Source organism: Pomacea canaliculata, linkage group LG8, assembly GCF_003073045.1.
Source record: "Pomacea canaliculata isolate SZHN2017 linkage group LG8, ASM307304v1, whole genome shotgun sequence".
Classification (NCBI taxonomy): domain Eukaryota; kingdom Metazoa; phylum Mollusca; class Gastropoda; order Architaenioglossa; family Ampullariidae; genus Pomacea; species Pomacea canaliculata.
Genome location: NC_037597.1, coordinates 9,388,610 through 9,410,332, shown reverse-complemented (window position 1 = coordinate 9,410,332; position 21,723 = coordinate 9,388,610). Strand labels below are relative to the sequence as shown.

General features: G+C 43.3%; 2 protein-coding genes and 1 non-coding gene across 3 annotated transcripts in view; 1 reads left to right on the top strand and 2 right to left on the bottom strand.

Annotated features, from left to right (window-relative positions):
• LOC112570751 (DNA helicase INO80-like) overlaps positions 1-6,081 on the top strand; it is a 38,962-nt gene extending 32,881 nt beyond the window's left edge. Inside the window, exons 29-36 of the mRNA XM_025249349.1 lie at positions 10-177; positions 470-628; positions 926-1,028; positions 1,685-1,746; positions 2,013-2,135; positions 2,368-2,482; positions 3,536-3,718; positions 3,941-6,081. Of these exons, the coding sequence (XP_025105134.1) occupies positions 10-177; positions 470-628; positions 926-1,028; positions 1,685-1,746; positions 2,013-2,135; positions 2,368-2,482; positions 3,536-3,718; positions 3,941-3,999 (972 nt within the window). The 3' untranslated portion in view covers positions 4,000-6,081. The remainder of the gene's footprint in view (positions 1-9; positions 178-469; positions 629-925; positions 1,029-1,684; positions 1,747-2,012; positions 2,136-2,367; positions 2,483-3,535; positions 3,719-3,940) is intronic.
• Positions 6,082-13,251: 7,170 nt separating this feature from the next.
• Positions 13,252-18,457, bottom strand: LOC112570755 (glutathione-specific gamma-glutamylcyclotransferase 1-like). Its single transcript, XM_025249357.1, has 3 exons — positions 17,969-18,457; positions 16,239-16,274; positions 13,252-15,125 (listed from the first exon to the last, which is right to left on the bottom strand). Exons 1-3 carry the CDS (start codon positions 18,143-18,145, stop codon positions 14,688-14,690), a joined length of 651 nt encoding a protein of 216 aa, XP_025105142.1. The 5' UTR covers positions 18,146-18,457; the 3' UTR covers positions 13,252-14,687.
• Positions 18,458-20,933: 2,476 nt separating this feature from the next.
• Positions 20,934-21,006, bottom strand: Trnar-acg. The gene has a single exon. It is a non-coding gene; the product is annotated as a tRNA-Arg (tRNA).
• Between the last annotated feature and the right edge of the window lie 717 nt (positions 21,007-21,723).

Genomic DNA, 21,723 nt, shown 5'->3' with positions numbered 1-21,723 from the left:
GCTTGTTAGGAGTACATGGTCTGTCGAAAGCACACGTATATGAGGCTTGATGGCAGTTCGAAGATTTCAGATCGTCGGGATATGGTGGCAGACTTCCAGAACCGCTCAGACATCTTTGTCTTCTTGCTAAGCACACGTGCAGGAGGCCTGGGCATTAATCTAACAGCCGCAGACACAGTAAGGCTTCTTTTCATTTCTGAATGCTTTGGACTATAGTGACAGACATGAAACTGATATGGTAATAATTATAATATTAAAGAAAATGTAGGGTTAAGCACAAATGTGAAGCTCTTTTTCGTAATAAAAATGTGGGCTTGCTGTTTACAGCAGTTTTAAGTATATTTTTGAAGAAATTGATTTGGGTTCAAGTTTTCAATATTTCTAAAATACTTTACAAAATTTACTTTGCAGAACTTTGAAACAAAGAGTGTAGCTTAATAAAGCACTGATTAGTTTTTTAATACTACAGGTCATATTCTACGACAGCGACTGGAATCCTACAGTTGACCAACAGGCCATGGACAGAGCCCACAGACTTGGTCAGACAAAACAGGTCACAGTCTATCGCCTCATTTGCCAGGGAACTATTGAAGAGAGAATCTTGCAGCGTGCTAAGGAGAAAAGTGAGGTAATGTAATCTTTTCAGTTTCTAAAAGTTTATGGAAGAGTACTGCTTTAACCAGAGAGCGTAGATATAGAGAGGCTGCACTCTGGTAGCATCACGTTTCAAAGGGATGCAACTGCATCACTACTTTTCTTAACAAGGACAAAGAAGGAGTGCAGCCTCTCTGTATCTACCCTCACTGCTTTAACATCATAATACAATGCGCTGTTTTATGCAAGTGTACTGCCATTCTTTGTGATTGAGTCATAAGTTCTTTTGGATTAAAAATATGCTTGAATATTATATATTTTTTCTTTGTAGATCCAGAAAATGGTTATTTCTGGAGGCAGTTACAGACCAGACACCCTTAAACCAACAGAGGTTGTGTCCCTTCTTATTGATGATGATGAAATGGAAAAGAAATGTAAGTCAGATTCTTTAGAAGCTTAAGGATCAGGTATAATCTAGGGACAAGAGATTAATACTTGTTAAAATTATAATAGCATTATATCCATAATACACTTTCATTGAGTTATGCTGTTAACTTTGTTAAGAAATGTGCCCCAATTGGTTTATTCTCCTTCAGCATTATTGTAGTAGGAACACTTCAAGGGCATTTGCTTTTATCAGTTTTCTATGTTCTTTAATTTTCATGTTATTTCTTAGTTGGATCTGGAGTTTATATCACTTGCCATTTGTTGGCAGTTCATTTACAGATGTAAAGCTAAAAAGTGCACATGCAAAATGCCTCAGATTTCGAGGGCATGTGAATGATTGTGTCCTCAAAAGTTAGTTTCATATCATAAAAATATTTTTTGTTAACAATGCAGAAGTGAGTGCAAATTAGATATGAAGCTAACTGTTGACTTAACTAAATTATTTCCTTCAGAGTTTTTTTTTTTTTTAACAATGCAAAAGGAAACAACTTGTGTGTACTGATTTACTTTTGTATGTACTTATTTTTGTGTTATGTTTTAGTGCCTTGACTTCACTACAGTATTATCATGTCTTTGACATTGTTTTAATTGTATTATAATTTGTGCTGGTCAAAATTGCCTTTGTTACCTTTGTTCACCACAGTGCGCCAGAGGCAGGCAGAGAAAAAAGAAGATGGCAGAAGGCGCAAACGAAAGGAATACAAGGTATTTTTTAAATCAGAGGGTTACCCCTACCCTCATGATGGCACGATGCAAATAACTAAATATTGCATAGATATTTTAACATTGCAGTTATCAAGTTAACAGAAGTAATATATGAACTTATGTTTTAATGAATTCTCTTTACAAGTGTTTGGTAGTAATAAGGCACTTAATTTTGCACTCCCTGTATTCATTTCCCATAAAAGATACCAGAATGTTACCATCCCTCCCTTTTGCTTTTGTAACATTTGAACCATTTTTAATAACAGAAACGAGAAAGCAAACGTAGCAAAATGGAAACTCCTGAAGTCAATGTGACTATCCCTGCACCAGACACAGAGTCCCTGGCCAGCCATGACTCCTTTTCTATGCCAACCAGCCCACAGTCTGTGGTCAGTAGTGTACATTTGTGCCGTCAGTCTTTTTGTGGGAGCAGTGATACTTGTGATCAGAGATACTTGTGTTTAAGAGAGAATGGTCACGTTTGAAAACATGTATGAAAGCATTATGCATATATTATGCATGGTAACATTACTTTAGTTCCAAGTTAAGATCTGTTGATTTGGTTTTTTTTAATTTTGCATTTGCTTGATGGTGATTATACAGTTTCAAAGTTACTTTCAGATGTCTGTAGGAAGTGAATGGCAGTCTTCATCTTTAGTAGGAGGAGCACAGGAAGACAGCAGCAATGATGGTGGGCTTGTCATTGTTGATGATGCTCACACTCTTTTCCCTCCAGGTACTTTAGCAAGTTTTCATGGTATTGCATTGTGTGTGCACTTACTGCATGGGAAAATGCTATTTATCAACACACTCTGCTTTGCAAAAATGACACACCACATACATGATTAATAAGGTGCCAGGTGCACATAGTCATCAGTTCTGGCATCTAGGAAGTATTTACTAAAAAGTAGTTGAAAAAAATTTGAACAAAAGGCAGGCTAAACATTCTTCTTTGGGAGTGCAGTCAGTGTCATGTATATGCATGCAACAGAAATCTTAGCAATGAAAAGTTTGGTAACAAATCACATGGCCTATAGAAGGAAAAATAGGGAGATTGCATGGTCCATAGACAATAAACAAAAGATAATAGAGAAACAGAAAAGCAGTCTCACCACACACAAAAATAATCAAATGGTGATCAAAACAAAAGGTAGTCTGCAGAGACCGTTAGTGAAAGAAGAGGTCTGTATGTCATAACAGTAGCACAGGCATAAAACAATCCATAACACAAGTACAGGCAGTCCTCGGGTTACGTCGGCTCTGAGTTACAATGTTTCGGGGTTACGACACATCTCCCATTTACTGTATAAGCCTTGTTTCAACTTAAATGGTTTTGCGTCGTAAACATCAAACTGCATGTTTGGTGTGCATTTTATTTCATTATTTAACATATTTTATATGTGTTTTTTGATAATTACTATGTTGGGATAGGTGTTAGGTTAGGATAGGTGCTTACACTATGTTTTTTATGTACAGTATGTACGTATGATCCGACTTACAGCGAAAATCAGTTTATGACGCGAAGTAGGAATGGAACGTCGTAAGTCGAGGACTGCCTGTATACAGTACAAGAGAAAGCTTAAAGCAATAGATAAGATCTAGGGAGACAGCAGAGGCAAGTAGGGAAGGGACATAACTCATTTGTACAAAAAAAGATTATGGATTTGGGAATACGTCGAAACTAGTTTGGCCTAAGACTTTTGGGATCATTTTTTAACTTGTTTAGGTTTTCTGACATATATGTTTTCAGTTTCCTTATTTTTTAATGGAAGTGCTTTTCTGATATCAGTGACTAGCACACCTACAAAACCTCCCAAGAAAGGGCGGGGACGTCCAAGAGGATCGGGTGTTGGACGCCGGCCAAGAGGGAGAGGAAGTGCCAAAAAGACAATGACAGCAGCAGAAATTGCTGGTGCCCAGGCTGGCATGACAGCTGCATATGCAGCATATGGCTATAATTTTACAGGAATTGGTAAGATGGAGCGACTGTGTCAGGAGTGGGGTAGCTAAGATTTCGCAGCAGCCCATTAGTCTATTGTTGACTAAAATGCATGGGAATAAATTTTGGGCACCCCAAAAGTAGTTTGATACAACTTTCCACAGACGATGCTTACTCTTTTTATCTCCCTTAACTTTTGACTGTTAATGTTTATGTTAATTTTCCTTCATATACATCACTTCTTGATGTGTGCAGGTGCAAGTGGGTCACCCTGCCCTCCAGGTTCCTCTGGTCGAAATACCCCTACTGTTTGATGGTTTTATTGAAGCCTGAAGACATCTTATCCAAAGTGGTAGATGTCTGAACTTTGTGCCAGTAGAGCAGTACAAATTCAAGAAGGGTGAAAAATCCTGTGTCAACTTGTGAAACTGAGTGGTCAGTCTGAACAAAATACTCTGGCTGCAGCGAAAAAGGATTAATCAGAGCATTTGTTTAGGTATTATAAAATTTGGGTTTTTAGTTAAACTTTTTAAGTCGAGCCTTACTGTTTGTTTTTATATTTTGCAAGTATGTTGGACCTGTTTGATTGCAAACCCCTTTGTGGTTCAGATTTTGTTTTCTGAAAGAAAGAGAAAGAAGACTGCAAGAATAGAAATAGCTTAAGTGTTTGACACAGAGTGAAGCTGCTGTCCATTATGCAAGTACTCTAGCTGTCGAGCGTAAATACTTTCAGGAGGAATGATCTTGAAAAGCAGCTCTCAAGGCTGTGGGGAAATCTAAGTATGACTTTGACATTTTGTTGCCCTCGTTTCGCGGATTTGATAGACAATCTAGGTGAATAGTTTACAAACAGAATTTTCACTGGGCAAAATGTAGGATAACACTTAGAGCTAAGAAACAAAAGTGTTCAGCTGTTTGGAAAACTGAATAAGCTCTATCATACTTGACAAATCTGTTACTTGCAGATCATTTACCACTAATATTTAGTGTTGAATCATCTGCACAACGATTTACGTGACCTTGTATGCACCTGAAAATGTTTGGTCAAGAAAGCCTTAAAAATATGTGGCACTACTAGTCTTCAATTTAGTCAATTTATTTAGTATCACTTTGAAATGTTAATGTCCTAAAAACCACCCAGACTCTGTTTTATCATTATTCGTTTAATTTTGAATGGATTTACCCGTGGGATATGTATTGACTTTTGCCTTAGATATTGCTCCTGCTTATGCTTTGTTGATTATGAACACAAGTGCCCAGAAGTTTGATTTTTTGTTTGTTTGTTTATAAAGAAAATACAGTTATGTGTAGATTATTGTTGTTATTGTGGTTAGGAAAGAATAGGAAATAGGCTTATTTCCTTTATGAAACTTTCAGCACTGTTGTCCTGTGCTTTTGACCTTCATGCTTTTTCTTGCTTTTGTGATGTTTGTGACAAGGAAAATAATATATTTGGGATATTGTCACCTATAACTTGTCAACTTAGTAATTTTTGTCTTAAGTTGTTTTGAAGAAACTGTTGACCTTGTGAAGGATGCAGAATTCTAGTTTTAACTGATCAAGTGTGATATTGAATGTGATTGCACGGAAGGCCTGTTGCACGGGGCAACAGATTTGAATAAACTGGAGTTAGTCTACTTTAAGATCACTATTTTTGTAATAAAAAAAAATCACTGGTTTTAAAGTAAACAGCTTCATAAATAATTTAAAATCCCTTTATCCTGTACTGCTATATTCCATTATATGCACATAATTGTAAATTTGTACATGTTGTTTTACAATATGTTAGCAGATACAAATTCTTTGGCTCTGTAAATAAGTCTTAAATGTTGCTTTCTTCCCTAAAGTCCTATATTAAGCTGCTATTTTTTTCTCACAGTTCTTTACACCAGTCCTAACTGATAAAAACCTTTTCTGTGTCACGGTAACACTGAGAACAAGATAAGCGGCTATGAAATCATTCCTTAACATCTGCACGAGGAAATGTGCTGGTGTTATGCAGGATGTTTGGCAAACTTGAACAAAGTGCCTATGACTGAAAGAAAACTTACCTGAAGACAGATTTGTGAAATCATTGAAGGCTGAATTATTTTAAACAATTTTGACAGCCCTCACCCCCAATAGCCCTTGGTGCTTGCTCATTGACCTGATTTTACAACAGTTTTCATATAAGCTTGATAAGGTGGCACTTTTTTCCAAAGGGTGTGTGGTGGAGCAACTAGCCCAGCAAGTCCTAATCAAAGATGTACATCGTCACAAATGGACATCAGAGCTTTCAGTATTGTCTTATCTAGATAAGTGTGCTTTATTTTATAATTCGACAAAGACTTGGCTGTTGATATTTTTCTATGCCATGTTGAAAATCTTTTGTTGGTTGATAAAACAGTTTCTATGCATCCAGTCTTGAGTGGAATGACAGTGCATGCAATTTTATTAGTGAAATAGATTCTTCACACAAGATTCTTTGTAGAAAACATTACCTGCACAAGGAAGCTGGATGTAATATTATATGTAATTATATGAAGATTTACATATACGGAATGGTAACTGATGCATATGTAAAGAAAGCCAAATTTCAGCAAACGGGATCTTTGCTGGTGGCGGGGCAAAGTTTCCCAAATGAACTCGCCTGCCTTACCGTGTAGCACACGAGTGTATCTCAGAGGATAGTTGCTTAGAAGTCTTTCTTAACCGGACCAGTACGTTGCCAGTACAGTGGGACTAAGTATGTTTAACTCTGGCAAAAGCGAGTTTCACTTCCCCTTCAGTTTGCGTGCGCGCACGTGTGAAAGAGGTGTAGTGTCTATACCTATAATGCAGACAGTAGGGGTCCCTCACTTGGCAGCACTCCGCCCTTTTATTTGCCGGCTTGTCCCGTCTTAAGCATTCTATTTAGTGGGGAATGTCACGTTCATGTTGAGTAACGAACGGGGAATCTTTGTCTCGTCGTTAGTATGGCGGGGCAGGCAGGCAGCGCCATGTTCTTCCACACTTGAAAGTAAAGTGGTCCTCGTGCATACACAAACCACCATTTTTCTCCACCCCTCACCTCCACGAATAGTACTAATTGCTGGCGCCGAGTGCTAGTGCAGTCTGCCACATACGACAGAATTCCGGGTGTAGGGCGAGGGGAGTACGCGTAAAGTAGGGTATGTTACCTCGTGGTCGTGATTGCCGAGCAAATACAAGATGGTAGGGCAGCGTCTGCTAGTAACTACTTGCCGACCGTGTGAAGGCTGATAAATGATGAGCAGACCCTGAAGTATATTCACGTGCATGCTAAGTGTGTGGCACGGTCCGTGTAGCAGCACAGCGCAGCTGTGGTCTGCAGCATTGACGCTTGGACGCTCAGTGAACCGCATTTGATGTACACCTCGACCCTCCTTTCTCCCTCTCTTCCTTTCCCGTTCGTTGTCTCTGATTTACCTCCCCCAGTGGGCAGGAAAAGAGAGAGTGGGGAAAAAGTCGCTGGCGGGGAGGTGTGCAAGAGGCACGAGCGCACTGTTTATCATCACTATGACAACAGAATATGTGCGGCGTGTGCGTAGCTGTCAATCAACGCATCAAAAAGAAACACGAGGTCAGAGTGGCGGAGCGTGGGAAAGTCTGGCATCAGTACCTGAGCGTACACTTAACCACTTCCAGCCTGGCGTGTGTGTGCGGGAGTTCACAGAAGTCGTATGTTCTGAAGCGCTACACTCACTTTTGGTATACAATCCTACAAGGGAGAGTGGGGAGTCGGAGTTCTTTTGAGGATAGAATCTTGTTAGGTCGTCATGTATATTCTTTTGGTGTGTTAAGTTGCAGCACGAGAGGACAGATTGGTTCATGGTGACGCCAGGGTTGTATTTAATGATCAGCATCCTTAGTTCCTATGTAGCATCCTGCCTTGCTATTGCTACGCTCTGGTTTGCATTACGAGAACACAATCGTGTTGGTACGGGATGCGGGGTAATTGATGCTCGAATTGGACAGAGTTGATGATACCCATTAGTGTATTATAATATAATGTACACCATATACAGTGATGGTTGGCCATGGTGTGAAAATAGATGTTTGTCACTCATCCCCAGCTCCCATGAAATCCTAGCTTGTCTGATTTGCGAGAAACTTGGGCGCAAGCTTGGTCACATCATCACTGGAATTCTTTCGATGAAACCAGCAACAGATACCCTTTCATTGTCCTGTCCGTGAAAAGTTTCGTTGTAATGGCTGTATACCAAGTTGCCTCCTCAAAGCTTTGGAGTCAGAGATTGTATTGCGTGGACGCAAGTTTTCATAATGAAAATAAACCTGATGAGTCTATTCCACAAGACCGCATTTACTTGCATGTTTATTTTATGAACTCACATAACTGCAGCAAAATGGTTGACATGGATTAACTCACCAATTTCTGTCTTTGGTGAACGACATTACTTCATTTGGGATACAATTATTCACACGTTAGAGCTGCATTAGAAATAACCCGACTGAGTGATGAGGGTCTTGGCTGTCAGCCTTTCTTTTAGATGACAAAGAGTTCAAGCACTAAGATTATCTTTCGCCTTCTTTAAGTGTTAAGTGCCGTCCAGTCTGACCCTAGTGTTCATACATTCCGAGACAACAGCAAAAAGTCGCGGATAAAGAAATTCCAGCCCAGAAAGTGAAAAAAATGCGCTACCAACTACATGGTAACCATCGAAGGTTGTTAAATATTTTAGTAACGAAAGGTACTGTGGACGTGGAGAGGGTCGGGCTGTCCAAGTGTTTCAGGATTTCCTCTCGCTGCTTGTATCTACACATTTGTTCACCTTCATGCAAATAACTCTTGGACTTGTACGTGTTGGGGCCAGGGCAGGATTCAAACAGCTTGTTCTGTTTTTTAACTCGTACACACCGAGTCTGAGATAAAGAACAGCAGATGCACCGCCACCAAGCAGCTCACCTTCCAGCCATCAGCACCAAACACCACTTCCGGTGTTCATGTTCCCCCACCCAGCCCCTACGTCGTCAGCGTCACTTCCGTACACCTGGACCACTGGGTTAGCTCCTGCTGCTGTCGCTTGGCCTTTTCGTAACCCGGGGTAAATTACTTCCGGGGCTTGTAAGCCATGTGTCAGGCGAAGACAGACAACTCGCCATTCCATGGCTGTGTGATTCCCTGATCTCTTCACGAAGCTGAACTAGTGCAAAGCAAAAAACAAAAAAAAACAAAAGTATAAACATCATATCCAATGGTTCAGCATTACAAAAACATCAGATTTAGTGATCATGTATTGCAACAACATAACATCCAGGGGCTTACTGCGAAAACACTGAGGGTTGGATGGAAGGAGATGGACGAAGTGCAAGTCCTATCACTGGCTCAGTCGATCCAACTTCTCGGTTAACTCCATTATTTCACGAGGAAGAAAAGACAACATGTAGAGAAATGCCACACAAGACAGCAGTGGAACCAAACATCTTATTGGTTCCGTAAAGAGCTAAAGAATGTATGAAGGTATCAGGTACTCAGAGCTGAAAATTGCAGACTGCGGGGTGCATGTTGCAAGGGAATAAACCCGAGTCAAAGGTCATGTGGCGAGTGAGGATGCTTCGCATCTGGACGCTTGCTAAATTTCGAGAAGGGAGAAACTTCTCTGTAAAGCTTGGTTCTCGATATGAGGCAGCCAGATTTTCTTTTCTAGATACGTGTGCTGTTGTATGATCTGCTTAGGTATTTGTGTTCATTGTCTTTAAGGATGTTTTTAACTGTAGTATATCTTAAATGAGTACGATGTTTAAGTTTTTTTGATGATCAAAACATAGGTAGAATCAAATTTATTAACAATGATATAGTCCATAATATTGTAAAAAGCTATGTACGCTGTTCGTAAATTAAGAAATTGTAAATAGTTATCGTTAATGAGGGTGATAATGCTTTGAACCATTTGCACAAATAAACAGTTGTATGGATCGATGACACTTTACTGCGCTGCAATGTATACCTGGACATCTTGGACATTGTGAGACTTTGATCCTGTCATCGGAATCTCAAAAGTAAAAAAAAAAAAGCATGCCATGGAAATGGAATGGTGTAAACAGATCATGCGTGTCTTTCACAAAAACCACAACAACGATGAAGTGTTGGCAGACGTCAACAAATGACTGGGGCTTACATCGAAAAAAAAAAACTACAAACTAAAATGAAGGACATCGAGGCGGGAAAAGGCAATGCTGGAGTACAGTACAAGGATGCGACAGAAAAGAAGGGCAGGAGGTTGGCAAGAGCTTACAAAGTGTTGTTCAACAGATCCCCGAGAACCGAGAGTTGGATCGTCAGAATGTCCTCGTATATCGGGCTAAAAGTAATGATAATTTTTAAAAATCTCATAGGAACGAATAAATTAAACTGGTGACTGTTAAATCGCACAGAGAGAGGGAGTGAGGGAGAGTTCCGTTCAACCTTGTACAACCTTGTTAGATTATCTTCAAATCAGTTGTGGAAGGTTTTGGGGCGAGGGTACTGTGATTCGACTCCATGTTGTCAACGGTTATTTTAACTGACAAAACGAGCTAAGTCCAAAGTCCACGTGGCTGTGAGGCTGTGAAAGTGAGTAATGGGAGGAGGCATGACACCAGAGTCCCACCTTCGCCCTCCGCGGCTGGTCTGGCACACAACAAAAAATAGTTTTACTTCTTGCTTTGACATGTCAAACATAGGCCGTCTGCTCCTTGTGAAAAGGTCTAACCTTTTTTTTTTCCAATCCCTTTGCCCTTCTGTGTGCAGTCAGCGTCACGGTTTATCTTGCAGGGTGTGTACGCGTGCGTGCGTGCGTGCGTAAAATACGCTTGTGGGAGTGTGCAGGACGGGAGGGGTGCATGACAGCTGATTCTGGCTCCTGGAATCTGCCATTCCCCCTCACCACGACCCCTTCTTGCCAGGATTGAAAGGATGTTGACTGAACGCTTTTCTCTCGATACACCGTATAGGCTGCAGACAAGCTTGCAAAGAAGTTTGAGAGAGCAGCCCCCTGATTATTGATAGAAATTAGTTTCTGAATAGATAATGATCACGTGAACATATTAGTTACTTATCAGAGTTAAATTGCTGCTTATTATCACGTGGGACCCTGTGTGACTATAGTCCTATGCGACCGTTGGTCAGAATTATGCAATAAATTGCCAATGTCCAGTGAGTTGGGCTTTTTTAATTATTCGAGTTAACCGTTAACTCAAATTACAGGTACTAACCAAATCGTGCTCCCCCTTCCTTACTTTCTTCTTTTTCTTTATTAATTAATTTTGTCTTCTCAGGGTGTGGAAGCTCATCTTGATATCGTGTGTAGCTCTGATAAATTTAGAATAATATAGTTCCACATGCATTCATTTTAATGTTTATTTTGTAATAAGGTAGAGGATATTTTGCGCCTTCTCACCTTTTCATGCTTCGTTAAACATTTGAAGCATGCAACGAACACAAGCGCACATCAGCAACTGCTAGACACGATGGTGACATCACCGACAGTCTCGTCTGTTGCGTCACTACTGGGAAAACATCGAAGGAGGGCGAGAACAATAGCTGCACGACTGTTGTATCGTTGCACCGCTGCAGGCCCGACCCACAGCAGCACGTGCGGCACGCGTGCGGAGGCAACTTTCCCACGGTCCCGAGGCCCGCAAAACCATATGGCACGCGACATAAGTACGCCAGGGGCGCTTGCCCATTAACGCCCGCAGTTATCAGGTCTGGTGTCGCCAATATGCATCGTCTGTGTGGATGGGAGGAGAGTCGGGGGGGGGGGGGAGATGGGAGGGTAGAACAGTTTAAAGGATCGCCTCTGCGCATCATCAGACAGAGGAGGGGGAGGGTGGGGGAGGTCAAAGAAGGAGAGAGATGAGATTTCGCGGATGCCAGAAGAAGCCAAGTTTTGGGGAATGGGGAGGTGGAGGGTTGGGGTGGGGGGATGAGGGCAAGGGCCTCCTGGGAGGGGGAGATAAATCCAGGGCGGAGTGCGACCGCGGAAAGATGCTGTACCGTGGCACGGTCTTTGAATCTCTGTCTCGCAGTCTTTCTGTTCATGGCAGACCCTCTGTCTCGCACTACCAGTGGAGGAGATACATGCGCGCGCACGCACACACGCACGCACCTCTACAGCAGTTCTCCAAGCGCCCTGCCCTTCTTGTCAGGTCACATTGCGAGGCTTGGCTGAAGTATGGGGGAGGTCAGGACCACGGCAAGGCTGAGGTCCTCCCTCATTTGCAGGCATGCTGTGGGCTCGCTCCCTTTCCTCTTCGTGGCAAGTGTTGTGACCTCTTGGAGCGAGGCTCTTCAGGCTTGTTTGTATGTGCACCTGCGTGTGTGTAGGGGGACAGACAAAAAGAATAATCATCTGAGAAAAGAAGGTTGAAGGGGAGGGAGCGATGACAGTGAAATGATGACAAGAGAGAAAAGGCGGCAGGAGAAGTGACGAATGGGGGGATGTAGTCAGTGTTGTATTGAAAGTATTGTACTGACAAATACAACAGTATAACAAAAGGTTTGTAAATTAGATATAAAAATAATTACAGGTGAGAGTTCACGCCGTGACAACGTCTTCGGTTGTATTTACTCATCCAGCATATTTAGCTGTCAGGGTGGATCTTGCCGCGCAGGATAAAACTGAAGATATATAACGCAGGACATATCCACGAAGCTTGCCACCATTTGTTAGGGTATAAAACATTGGAGGAGTAGGGAGGGGAGGGACAAGGTCCTAAGACATGAAGATCATGGCAAAACAATATTAGACAAAGACACACGGCAACATTACCGTGGTTCGTGTGAAGGAGGAAAATGAGATTTGACCTCGTCTTTACTGTCTCGTCCTGTTACAGTTTATCACTTAATTTGTACATAAACGTACGCACACACACACGTACACAAACACACAAATGTCATAGGTACTTAAAGAAAACTGATCCACATTTTAAAGGATGCTGTATATCACATGTGATGCTCGCTGGATACAAATTGACCCTAACTCAACATTTCTTCCATCGACACACACACACATTGTGGAAATGATAATTGTGTCAACAATACGGAAACATCAATTGTAAATAGTCAGTCGCCAAAGTCCAGCGCAAAGAACGCCTTCAGATCCACCAAGGAGCTTCCCGCACGTCTTCATCTTAAGAAGTCCACAGGCATGACATCCTCGGCATTTGACATTTTCTGTCCCTCGACCACAATGGACTGTCGGCAGTCGTATGTCATGTTACACTTGTCATCTTCCAGGTAAGGCTGGTCAACGGCTGACTGCGCTGACTGGTGATGTGCTGAACTACAACGTCAAACTGATTAACTGCTTTTGTTTGAAATTCGCAACCCCATTTCTCTCAGTGCAGACTTTCCGCATTTTGTTTGTTTGTCTGTTTTGTTTTTTGTTTTTTGTTTTTTTGTTGTTTTTTTTTGGAGAGGGACAGGTGATCTTTTTTGTCATAGAAGTAGTTGGACTAATGTCTCCAACTCCAGACTTTTATACATACATGAATATGCAAATCCTTTAAACAAAAGACATACAGATCCCTTTCTCATACAAACTCATATTAACCACACATTAACCAATCATTTGCATCCTTTATTTTGTGGTTTGAAATGCCCCTAAGGCATACAACTACATAAAGTAATGATACCGACAATACATTGTCTAGACTGCCATATCATCTACTTACAAGCGTTATTCCCGAGAAAGTAAAAATCTGATCAAGTGATAGTCTTAACAGAAACAGACCCTGACCGGGATACGAACACCGGAAAAATCGGTGTGAATGGAGACAAAGAATCAACATATTTCTTTTGTGTTGAATAACGATACCTTCGTGTGTTAACTGTGATGAGTGTGAGGTCAGGATTAGACCTGGTCAGTGGTAGGTGCCTCTTCAGCTCATAATGTCTCCTCTACCTCCTGACAGATTGTCTCGGAATATACATAATTTGTGTGTGTATGTGTGTGTGCTTGCGTGCCTGCGTGTGTAAAACATAACATCACGGTCTACAGACTGCCCACCATAAAGGGTGAAACATTTTGTAATAAAAATGAACTACATGTCAATTAATGAAGAGACACTGATGTTGAATGTCGATGTTTAAGCTCTGTCCCTGGCAATGTGATTGACATAGACAACAGTAAATAAGTTAAACACTTCTTGACTAACGTGAACATCATTCACCGGTGTTGGGAACAAGAGAATAACAGACAAGAGACATGAAATGGTCATTGCATCGCTCTCTCTTCCAACCCGCTCACTCTCACAAACGCACGCACTACACCCCAACACACACACACGCACACAAACAGGTTCAACATCACATACATAACTCCTTCTCCCCTATTTAGCCGCGTCCTGTACAATGATTGTCCCTGAACATACACAAACCCACGAGGGAGGAGGAGACTGTAAGTTTTTGGAATGATATACAATTTGTTTGACCCCTTTGCCAAGTCAGAAAAACATTTCTTTAGCGTGTTCTGTCAGGTCATGAGATCTAGTTTCACACACCGAATACTTTTGTAAACAACAAACTCCATCGATGTTCGAGACAAGCCCATCAAGCTCTGTGGTTGTGTTTCAGTGTCAATAAAAACTGACGAGAGTACGTGTGCAAACGGCAAGAAGTTCCAGCATGAAAATCTTAATACCTTCATTAAAAAAGCCCCAAATATACCAAGAAAATAAATGTTCATGGACGTTTGACGACGAGCGGCTGGCACCAGCACAGCATGGCTCTTACTTGCTTTCATCACTGGAGATGTCTACAGACCTGCTGTTGACACCTTGCTGCCACCAGGTGGCTTCTAGTCATGGAGGTGGAGACCGTTACGTGCCGTCCAGATGTATGGTGATCATCAGTCAACACACACACACACAATCACCTCCAACACACACACACACTCACAAAAGTAAGCTCAAACAGCATCACAGCTTGCTTGGCACGTTGCGCCATGGCGTTCATTGGTTGCACGCCTACCACGTGACATTTGCTGACGTCACATCGATGCTAGACGACAGCAGCTACCTGGCCTAAGGTCAGTGCATGCTCCGGCAGTAGATGTAGAGTCAGCAGGCACTGCCTGATGGCCAGCTCCAGCTCCAGCAGGTGCTGGTCCTTGTCCTCGGGAATATGGTGGTGGACGTACTCCGCCGTCCGCAGGACGTACTCGGTGTTGGGTCCGGCCGTGCCGCGCGCTGCCACCACCTCCAGCGCCATGGTAGTGACGTCAGCGGCGCCCATGTACAGGTGGGAGGAGGGCGTGGCAGTGAAGCACAGCACGTCGAAGGCTGGGCAGTCGTCGCTGGTGTTGCTGGGGCGCGGATGGAAGGTGACTTGCATGCCCTCGTAGCCGCCGCAGGTGTTTTCACGCACGTACAGGTTCTGCAGCGCATGCTCCACGTGCAGCCTGCCGCGGATCTCGTAGGCCACGCCCCACGTCACTTCCTGCGAACACATCATTATCACCGTTGTCATTCTTCATGCAAGAGACGGACAATGCTCTCTAAGGACTAAGTCTGTTAAAGTGGGATGCTTTTATCATGGCTGGGTAGCATGATGCTATCTTTGGATGAATACTCTCACAACCCCAACCTTTTTGTTCTCGATATACAGACCTACAAACATTACCAACATCCCGTTACAAATTTGACCTCCTCTTGTGCATCATGCACGCACGTGCACAAAGGTTCAAAAACTCTGGGATCCTTAAAGTCCAGTCTGAATGCACACAAGGATGTACCATTTTCTTAAAACTAGATCATGGGGTTTGTTGCCCATTGTTCTTATCATTATGCTGCACTCGAGAGTGCTAATAAACCCTGATGACATCCCAGTTTGTGGGTAGTGGCCAAGTGGTGCAGGCTACCGGTTTGGAGGCCGTCCAGCCAGAACCGTGCACACCCTGATCACGCGCGGATCACGACACAAACCAGGCGGAGGAGCATGCTGCAGTCTGCGCTTTCCCTCACCCTCCTCTACTGAGAATGTCCTACTTTCCCTTAACATATCATTGCAATACTTAAGTGCACAGCCTGAAAACCAGCTTATTGGAACAGTCGCCAACTCACAGGTCATTCACCCCCAAAGCCCAAATTTGCATCCTGATAAACTGCAGCAAACAGAAACCACCTGACTTCTTGTAGTCGTCCCTGCAGCTCTGTTTCCTTCCAAGCACGTGTTTCGTATGTCTGCTGGCGGCCAAGTTGGCAAACACACCACGAGTTAGTGGGCCACTAGAGCCAGAAATAGTGAGAAGGCTGTCTGCATTTCAGGACATTCTTGGTCTTCTTGTCGGCAAGAGAACAGTTTCGCTTTGGGTCTTTGTGAATGTATCCTTAGCTCCATCGACATTAACAGATTTCTGTTGTTATGACTCTCACTGCACAACACCATCTTAGAGATGTGTACAGTTGATATTTATTTGTACATTTGATATTTATTTTATTACCTGCTCAAGTCCCCCTCCCCTACAGTTTCCCTCCCCCAGCACTGTTTGAGCATCTTCCTAACCGATTCCAGGACTAGAAAATAGCTTGTTGTAACGTTTGCTTCACTCACCTGTGGGTCTGGGACCAGTATAGCCACACGACCAGGCTGAAACAAAAGAAACATCAGTTAGAGTGTTAGACGCAATGTAGGTCACTATTTCAAGGCTAAATACCTTCTAAAGAAAACCAGCGGAGCAGTCAACCGTGAGATAAGCTGTAAAGGTCATCTCCACTAAACAGTCCGTCGGCTTCATCTGCTCTGAACTGGAATGTCGTCTGCTCAAGAACGCTGCCGCGCGCTCTTCGATCGGCAACGCCCACGTCTCCGACTATAAACAACATCTGGCCAGCGCCAGTCCCGACCACTTGCCGGTGACGTAGGCTGCCGGGCTTTGGGTCCCCCTCCCTGTTGACTACAAGCCCTCCATGCCCTCCTCTCGGCCTGTGTGTCCCCCTCCCTGTTGACTACAAGCCCTCCATGCCCTCCTCTCGGCCTGTGTGTCCCCCTCCCTGTTGACTACAAGCCCTCCATGCCCTCCTCTCGGTCTGTGTGTCGTTCTACTTCAGAACCGGGTCACGGGGGCGCTAACCTCACACTTGCAGAAAACGACTGTGGTGTGGGGAGGTGTTTTTGTAGTCGTGTCAGTGACTGACGAAAGTAGGGTATGCAATATTAAATGTAAAAATTAATATTAAATATGAAGTCTAAAATAATACCGTTGGCTTTTATTATGATCGCGTTCAAGTAAAGATTACTGAAGTTACTCCGTAATCAATCAAACTCCGATTGCATGGTTAAAATACACACATCGCCATTATCTTTTCTTTAAGGTGTTTGCGCGTCAGCAACCGCTGAATGTTCATATATTACACTGGATATAAATAATAAATGTCGAGCTTGCACGGATTGTAAACTTGGGTGACCGCCAGCTTCATAAAGACATTCGATACAGGTGTGGTTAGTGAATACGTAGCAAAGCGGGTAGTGTACTCTGTAAATATGATTTACAAGAAATGGATGACACAGTTTGTGGTCACTCTACAACTCTGAGGGAAATCCTCCGTGGCCATACGCATGAAGAAATTTAGCATCTGCCGTTACAAACAGCTAAACATAAGAGGAGGGAGCAACAACTGATGTCCAAGACATATAAACAACATTTCAGTATTTCACATAGTGTATTGGCCTGGATCGCTGACAACACACGAGGTTGTTATCCTCATGATCTTGTTTTGAAATGAGAGTGGAAACTGTCAGGGATTATTGCCCTTACCATGCACCGATTAACCTCAACAAAACACCGAGGATTTCAGTATACGTTGCCATGATGCACAATAACAAAAACAGGACGGGTGGTGTTGACAAGCTCGGTGCCTGCACCACTGTATGCTTTGAAGCTGAATGTTTTAATTTGCTTTAAACTCTACTTCTTGTAAGCATCACCAGTCGTTCTGTAAGTTTGTCATTGTCCACGGTTTCAAGCTAGTTCGTTCGTCTGCCTGTCCTGAACTGCTTCGTGTAAGGTTCCCCAAGGAAAATAACAATGATGTAATTCAGTAAACCAAGGTGTGGGAGGAGGCTGTACTTCGCCTCCCATCCCTCTATCATCGAGCCGATGTCACGTGCATCCAGGTGGAATATGAAAATCTAACGCGTTCCACATCATCTAGCACATTATCTAGTTGTGATGACATTATTACAAAACACGCAATCATCATTTGTCATCTCCTCATTTCCCCATCTCTCCACTAAAAACTTTATTTTGCTATGCACATCAGAAATGAGTTTGAATCACTCACCTTAGCTGGTGTCCCCCGTAAATTCGTGTTCCCCTGATAAAACCGTCGCTTGAATCCCTTGATGTGACCAACGACCTGCCGGCTGTACTTAAAGCATGGTTTCCATAGCAACGACCCATAAGCAAATACCCACAAGGAGTCGTGGGCAATGAGAGATTTCAGAAGTTCTATCTCCATAGTTGTCAGATACAAGGTTGCAGCTTGCGAGAATCTCCCGACTTTAGTGGAGTTGGTGACCAGAGATGCCTGGGGTCGATGCTGCGGTGGATCGATCTGTCAAAGAGAGCGAGCTGACGTCACAAAGAATGGTGATGAAACTCCTCCCGGTGATCATCTACCTCCGCGCTGTTGTCTGTGGGTAGGGAGTGTCCAGCGAGTAGCTCACCCTCCGAGCATGCGACAGCAAGTAGTCGCGTATCCCTGATTTCCACCTTTTGTATCGCCGCAGTCTACCACCACAAGCCCGTGCCGTTTCCGTCTACACCACGCTTTTGAACTTTCGTGACCTTTCCCTCCAGCCAATCGGAACGCTCGCTTGCGGAGATGGCGGCCTACGATTGGCTAGCGGGGTGCGGGGGTCACAGGGCAGTCAATGGCATTGCGTCAGCTGAGCGTGTCGTGGCGGTGCAGAGTGGTTGTGGCGAGGACGACTGGCGGAGGAAGGGAGGCGGTGGTTGTTGTTGTTGCATCAGCAAAACCTGTGCCTGCGTCAGTTGAGGCATGCCAGTATTTCAAGTCGGAGGGAGGTGAGACTTGTTCTTCACTGCGCGAACTGGTTTTGACAAAGGGGATGGGGAGTGTGGGGGTAGAACACACCCTCCCCTGTGTCAGCGCCGTCTCCTCTGTCTGCTTTTCTTCTTCTCTGACAACAAATGACAACATTCTCACCGAGAGGCCCACTTCTTGAATTATATTGCACTTACACCACAAAACAAAAATAATCAAGGATAGATAATAAATTACAAAGATCAACTGCAGGTCTGCTGGGTGTGGCGGGAATGCACGAGCAGTGGGCGGTGGAGGAAGCAGGCTGATGCAACATGCTTACACATGGTGTGGATCCTCATCAAGGAAATGAAGACATGTTTGGCCGGTCGAGTCACGAACTTGTTTGAATAGCGATAAGGTCGATTGACAATTAAGTTTGCATCAAGTCTAGTGGTGTTGGAGTGTTTGATTACATGCTTGTGTGTACAAGGCGAACCTATTTCCGCACTACTTTTAACGTATAATTTGTTAAATGCTGCAACTATTAATCAATAAGACCCTCTCTCTCTAGGCTCCCCCTTCCCCATTCTGTCATTCTGTGGCAGGCTCCCCCTCCTCTCTCTCTGCGTGTGATATTAGCGTTTTTGATGTTACATTGTAAATTTTAATAGTAATCAACATCTATATCTATACCGATGTCCATCCAACTGTTGAGCTACGGTTCATTGATTTCTAGTGTACGTGCGATGGACTGGCAGAGTTTACTTTTCTTCGTCCTTCACGCTGTCCTTCATTCAGTCCAGCTGTAGGTCAGCATTATTGCCTGTGTCAGCAGGGTACCTCCGCCTTTCGTCAGCTAACGCGCGATGCTGGGTGGATCCGCCACAATCGATCCCCGGTACGTGCCAAAGCTCTCGCGCGCCTTCAAAACAAGTTGTTGTCTGTAGCATTTCTGTCAAAACAATCTGTGTACGCATGCTCCACAGGGAATAGAGCGCGAGACATACCCGGCACCCGTATACTAATTGCAGTAACAGTAGTCCGACATCTTGTGTCAGAACTGAGACCAAGGTGCAGTGCCAGTGCCACGGACCATCTCTCCACCCTTCACACACCCAGACAGCTAATGACAATCGATTGCCACAGAACTGTCTTGTTACCATGGTTGGTGTTGGGTGATAACAACAGCAGCCTGACTCCACTAAGCATCCACACGACACGGTGACTGTCGCACGATTGTTTGCGCAAAAATTAGTTTCAATTATCAACCGTCAGCGGGAAGGATTGGCGGGACTGATAATTCGGGGAGTTGACACCTCGTTACTCTAACTCCATCATCTTGTGCTCAGTATAAACTACAATGTCTCTTTTCTGGTTCACTTATATACTGGTAGGTCGCTTTAATGTACCGTAAATGTCGGACTATAAGTCGCTACTTCCCCACTCCCACCCCCCTGTAGCCTTTCACTCTCAGGGTAACTGCCTGTTGCACAGACACACACAGAGTACAGACACACAGCGAACCCTGCGACTGATAAGAACGCCGCCTGTGGAATGATGCAACCTTACCTGGGTGAGATCATTCACCTGGACACCACACGTATTGACATATCTTGATGGGTCAGACACAAGGCCGTGTGGAGGGACGTGTGTGTGTGTGTCCAGTGCAGTATTGTAGTTGGTGGTCTGTAATAATAATGTTTGTTAATACGTACATAGCTACACATAAACACCATTCTCACACCTGCCATTAACGGGCATTTTACAAATTATTATTATTTAGTCGCTGGCATAACTTTTCGCTCGTCGATACAAGATCATCGGAAGCAAGAATCGGTGGACTTGTCTGTCCTCTACATAAAGCTGTTGGATGGCAAGGAATATTTCACAGACTAACGAGTCGCGGCACGTGCTAAGGATGCCAGATGTCGCTGTTCATAGAACTACCCTCATGCACTTCACCCCCATCCCGCCCTTGCTTAAACAACACGCACACCCAATAACGTTCATATAACAGGAACAGCCATTCATAAGTTAAACATTTATGTTTGCAGAAATCTGTTTATGCTTTTTCAAGTAATAATATTACGTACTACGTGCATTTGTTCGTCCTTCTTTTCATACTTGTGTTTGGAGAATAAGATACTCTTAAAAATAGCTTTGATCAAGAGCTAAACATTGGTAGGTCTAAAATAAGTTGTATAACAATTCCAGTAACAGGAAGAACACATAGAAAAAAAAATTGTAAAAGAAATTCCGAGCCTGCCAGGATTCGAACCTGGAATCTTCTGATCCGTAGTCAGACGCGTTATCCATTGCGCCACAGGCCCCATTGACAGTGAGGCGGTAATCTATTGTATATATAGAAACGTAGGTGTTTAGCACCTTTCTGCAGCAAATAGGTAATATTATGCATTGGCTTCGGTATTTGTTATCGAAAGCTTGATTATGATATAAATAAAATCCTAGCCACAACTTTTTTACAGGTAACACGCTTCGTCACAGGCCAGTCGATGTTATTTTCACAGAGGGGGAGCAGGTAGGATCGATGTTTAGAAGGGGAGTGAGGTTGGGCGTGGTGTGGAGCCGTTAATGACCACGTGATAGTTTTTTTTTTTTTTTTTTTTTTTTTTTGGCATCGGTTTGTGTTGGTGTCGGTGTGCAGCATACCACGGCGGCGACTGCAGCGAGCAGACGACGTAGGTCGAGTGACATCTTTTTATTTTAATTTAATTTTTGAGCGGTCCGCCTGTAGGAGAGGTTACGGTCGCCGCGGATTACACAATTAGAAAGTTGTGCCAAATCCTGTTTGTGAAGGAGATATTACCTCCAATTAGCAAATAAATATGAAACGATTTCAGTAACCCTGACTAGATGTCGCACTCGAAGCTTTAATAGTCATCAACAAATAATTTACTTTTTATTTAATTCCTGATTACCTAGAAGGAAAAAAAAGACAATATAAAGTGTGAATAGAACACGTACAAGAACACGTTATAAGCAAAAGAAAAACAAAAAATTAATCTGTTGTCAAGTCGTCAAACAAG

Coding starts and splice junctions, on each gene's coding strand:
- LOC112570755 (XM_025249357.1), bottom strand. CDS start 18,145: ATGGAGATAGAACTTCTGAAATCTCTCATTGCCCACGACTCCTTGTGG. Junction 16,275..17,968: donor TACGGGGGACACCAGCTAAG/GTGAGTGATTCA, acceptor CTTTTGTTTCAG/CCTGGTCGTGTGGCTATACT. Junction 15,126..16,238: donor TACTGGTCCCAGACCCACAG/GTGAGTGAAGCA, acceptor ATGTGTTCGCAG/GAAGTGACGTGGGGCGTGGC.